The sequence below is a fragment of the Dioscorea cayenensis genome, chromosome 19 (assembly GCF_009730915.1).
Source record: "Dioscorea cayenensis subsp. rotundata cultivar TDr96_F1 chromosome 19, TDr96_F1_v2_PseudoChromosome.rev07_lg8_w22 25.fasta, whole genome shotgun sequence".
In the NCBI taxonomy this organism is placed as follows: domain Eukaryota; kingdom Viridiplantae; phylum Streptophyta; class Magnoliopsida; order Dioscoreales; family Dioscoreaceae; genus Dioscorea; species Dioscorea cayenensis.
Window position 1 is genome coordinate 12067612 of NC_052489.1, and position 3643 is coordinate 12071254.

General features: G+C 43.9%; 1 protein-coding gene across 1 annotated transcript; it reads right to left on the minus strand.

The window, feature by feature from the left end:
* Positions 1-316: 316 nt before the first annotated feature.
* On the minus strand, positions 317-3351 carry LOC120249737 (fasciclin-like arabinogalactan protein 17). Its single transcript, XM_039258357.1, has 3 exons — positions 1921-3351; positions 799-911; positions 317-702 (listed from the first exon to the last, which is right to left on the minus strand). The coding sequence occupies exons 1-2, from the start codon at positions 3212-3214 to the stop codon at positions 838-840; spliced, it is 1368 nt and encodes a 455-aa protein (XP_039114291.1). The 5' UTR covers positions 3215-3351; the 3' UTR covers positions 317-702; positions 799-837.
* Between the last annotated feature and the right edge of the window lie 292 nt (positions 3352-3643).

Here is a 3643-nt window from a genome sequence, read left to right on the forward strand (position 1 = left end):
CATTCTATGGAAGGTATTTAAATAATATCAACTATTTACAAGGGTATTAACACTAAAGACACAATTTACAACAATATGGTTTTGATTGCTTTTATATGTTTTCTTGTAACTTTACTTGGGATCCAAAAGATGATTAAAAGCCATTCCTTATACTCACCAATTAAAACAAAGATTTTTGCTCGTTAAAACATAAAGCATATTCTTTTTCTTCAAATAAGTATGGTGAAAGGTTTACATCACAGAATAAGCAACTCAAGATTTATATTATTATATTCCGCTGATAAATATAATATGTAGGGAAAAATAATAAAAAAAATTGCATAACTTCCTGTATTTGTTTTCTATTATTCAGCAAATATACAAGACCACCAAACATTTTGAGCTGTTTTCACGTCTCATTATTATTTATTTGCTATAACCAACAACAAACTCCACAAAAAAGAACAAAATTAAAAATAAAAATAAAAAGAAAGAAATAATAAAACAGAACAATGGGAGGAACACCAGAGCAACAACCCACCATTCATTTCTTAGGTCTTTTTTTTTCTATCCCTGTTTTACCAGATGCCTAAGAAATTTGACAGTACAAAAAACAGATATTAGAAGAAGTAAAGGTAATCAAATGAGAACAAAATAAAAACTCCAGCTCCTCCCAATCACCCCCCATCCAACTTAATTTTTTGTACACCATCCTCCATTCAACTGCACCCAATATGCAATTAATAAAATGAGTAAAGAAACATGTTAATCAATCAACTAATCAAGTGATCAATGTCTAATTAATAATAACGCAAGTACCTGTAACCCTTTTTTCTTTTCCTTTTATTTAGTTTATCTCTACTGGCAGGAGGTAAAGTGAGAGCGCTGACCGAAGGCACCAAGCATATGACAAGCCACCTCCATCAACTTCCCTGCTTAAGTATTAAGCAATAGAGAAAAGACAAAAAAATCTTTTAGCATCTAATAACTAAAAATTAGTAAATTATAATAATATTAATTAAAATATATAAATTGAAAGTAAAAAACTTAAGTCATGCAGGCATGTAATTACAAGCTGTGCAGGGATATATATGGAATAAACAATTTGGTAAAGGCATACTGGTAAACTTAAGTAACTTATAAAAAAACAATTAAAACCGTAGAAAAACCTCGAGAAAAAAAAAAAAGAAACAAAAAGAAAAGCAAGGATTTCGCAAATCCATGATCTGATGTCCTCCTCTTCATAATATGCTTAACCCCCCGCCCACGGGACTAACGTGCACTGCAAATAAATGAAAAGGACCAGTTTGCCCTTGAAGAAATGACTAGCATGACTTTTCAAGTCAATGGCCATTGGCCAAGACCAAAACTAGGGGATGAAGCAGGAACTTGGAAGTAATTGTCCTGCTGCAGCCTAGTACCACTTTTTTTTTATTTAAGAATCTAAATAAAAACATCGAAGTCCAAAAAGTAAGAATAAAATAATATTATTTATTTATCTTGGAAAAAAAGAAAACCAATATAAACCACCATGACCGACACCGTCCAGCTGTAACCCACATGCAGCAGCTCTTTCTAGCTTTTGAGTCTAATCACCCCCTCGATGCTTTTTTTTTTTGGGATTTTGTAAATATACCCCCGATAAATAGGTTAATTATAATTATACCCTTCTAGCTAGTGTAAAAGACTGACATAGCCTCGTAGTTATTCTATGCTCTATGAGGTATTTATGTAAATACGACAGAGTTAGGGGTCATATATGACAAAAACAACTTTTCTTTTAGAAAAAAATGGCAATCATGATAATTTTTGAAAAGCAAAAAGCGACCACAAGCACCGAGGAACAATCGTCGTCTCCGACGACGTCATCGGAGAAATGAAGCACATTGCCCGGAAACGAAAAGAAAATTTGAAGAAAAAGAGGAGACAGAGAGCACGTACCTCGCCGGGGCTTAGGCTGCTGAGCGTGAGGCTTCCTGGGTGGCTGAGAGGAGGTGGGAGGTTCCTCGTCGGGCGGGAAGAGGACGTTATCGATGCCCTGGACGGAGATTCTCCCGTCGGTGTAGATATCAGGGTCGAAGAGGTAGGCGGAGCCCTCGGCTTGGCCAAACTTCACGGAGCCATCCGCCTCGCGACCAACGACTTTGTGGGGGACGCGCAGCGTATCGTAACGGACGCGGCCGAAGCGGCGCACAGCGTTGTACATGCTCTCCTCCGTCTGGTACTCCGGGATCAAGTGGTAGTACATGATCTGCTCCGGTGCTCCCGGCTCGCTGAGCTGCTCCGCCGTCAGCCGCCCCATGGCCTCGTCATTGGGCGCAAGCACTGTGAGCACGTATCCCTCTGAGACTAGCCGCCCCATCTCTGTCGCCAGGGAGGTTAGATTCACGAGGATATCGGCCATCTCGTTGTAACCGCCGTAGAGGAGAAGGGTTTGGATGAAGTCCTTCACCTGGCTGTGTCCGTCGAAATGGTGCTTCCCGGATCCGGGACCGGGTGCTGGGGCAGGAGCGATGGATGGGCCTGGAGCCATAGCGTCGTAGATCGGAAGGGCTGGTGGAGATCCGGCAGGAGCTGGGGATGCTGGTTTCTTAAGGCGGTGCGTGCGAGGATCGACCTCTGGAGCGCCAGTCGGCAACACAGCGGAGATGGACGCTAGGCTCCGCCGACGGTTGAAGTCCTCCTGCACGGATCTCGGGACGAGAAGCCGCTCGATGCCATGGATAACACCGTCGGGGCGAACAACTGCGTCGGGGTGCACGATCGCCGCCAGATCGACCCTCTTCACGGAATCCTTGTCGGCGGACAAATGGAGATGATCGTTGGCGAGGGTTCGGTGGCGGGATGACGGCCAGGAATGAGAGGAGATCCTTGCCGGAACCACATGGAAGAGGATGAGGGTCTGGAGGGACTTGAGATTGCCAGGCTCGAGAAGGAAGCGCTTGAACTCAGGATCAAGATCACGCTCCAAGGCCTCATTCCTGGGGGCGAAGATGGTGACATTGTGAGCACCGACGGCGTCTTCGAGAGTGTGGAGAAGGAGAGCCTTCTCCACCAGCTCGGCAAGCTCGGTATAATGCGAGTCGAGGAGAGCAACGAGGACGGAGTTGGAATTGATCTGGCCACTGGTGTTTGTGGGCTTCTCTGGCAATGCTGATGAGGCTGAGGCTGAGGCTGAGATCGCCGCTAGAAGGAGAAGGAAGAGGATGACACCGCCATTGATGGATGAACCCATGTGGCGTGAGAGAAAGAGAAAGAGAAAGAGGCACAAGACCAGATGCCAAGCACTAGAGGTCTTTCTGTATTTGGGAGAGAGATGGAGATTGAGTTGATAGAGAAGATGGAGAAGAGAGAGAAAGAGGGGAGGATGGTCGCGGACTTGAAGGGAGAGTAAACTGGGGTTTATTTGGGTTGTTAGGTACGGGGGTTCCGTCGAGGGAACGCGCCGAGAGAAAGAGACACGTGGCTTATGACTGATGCTTCTTATTAACAGGCTGGTGGCGGGCCATTGTCCGTTCCTAGTGCTAGGGTTAACTTATTCCCACATCCACCCCAACCCTCCTGGTAAGCAAACTAGTGTTTCTATTCTATGTTTGTGACTTTTCATACATAAACTGGCTACCCTAATTTTATATATTTATATATTTATATATATTTTAGAATG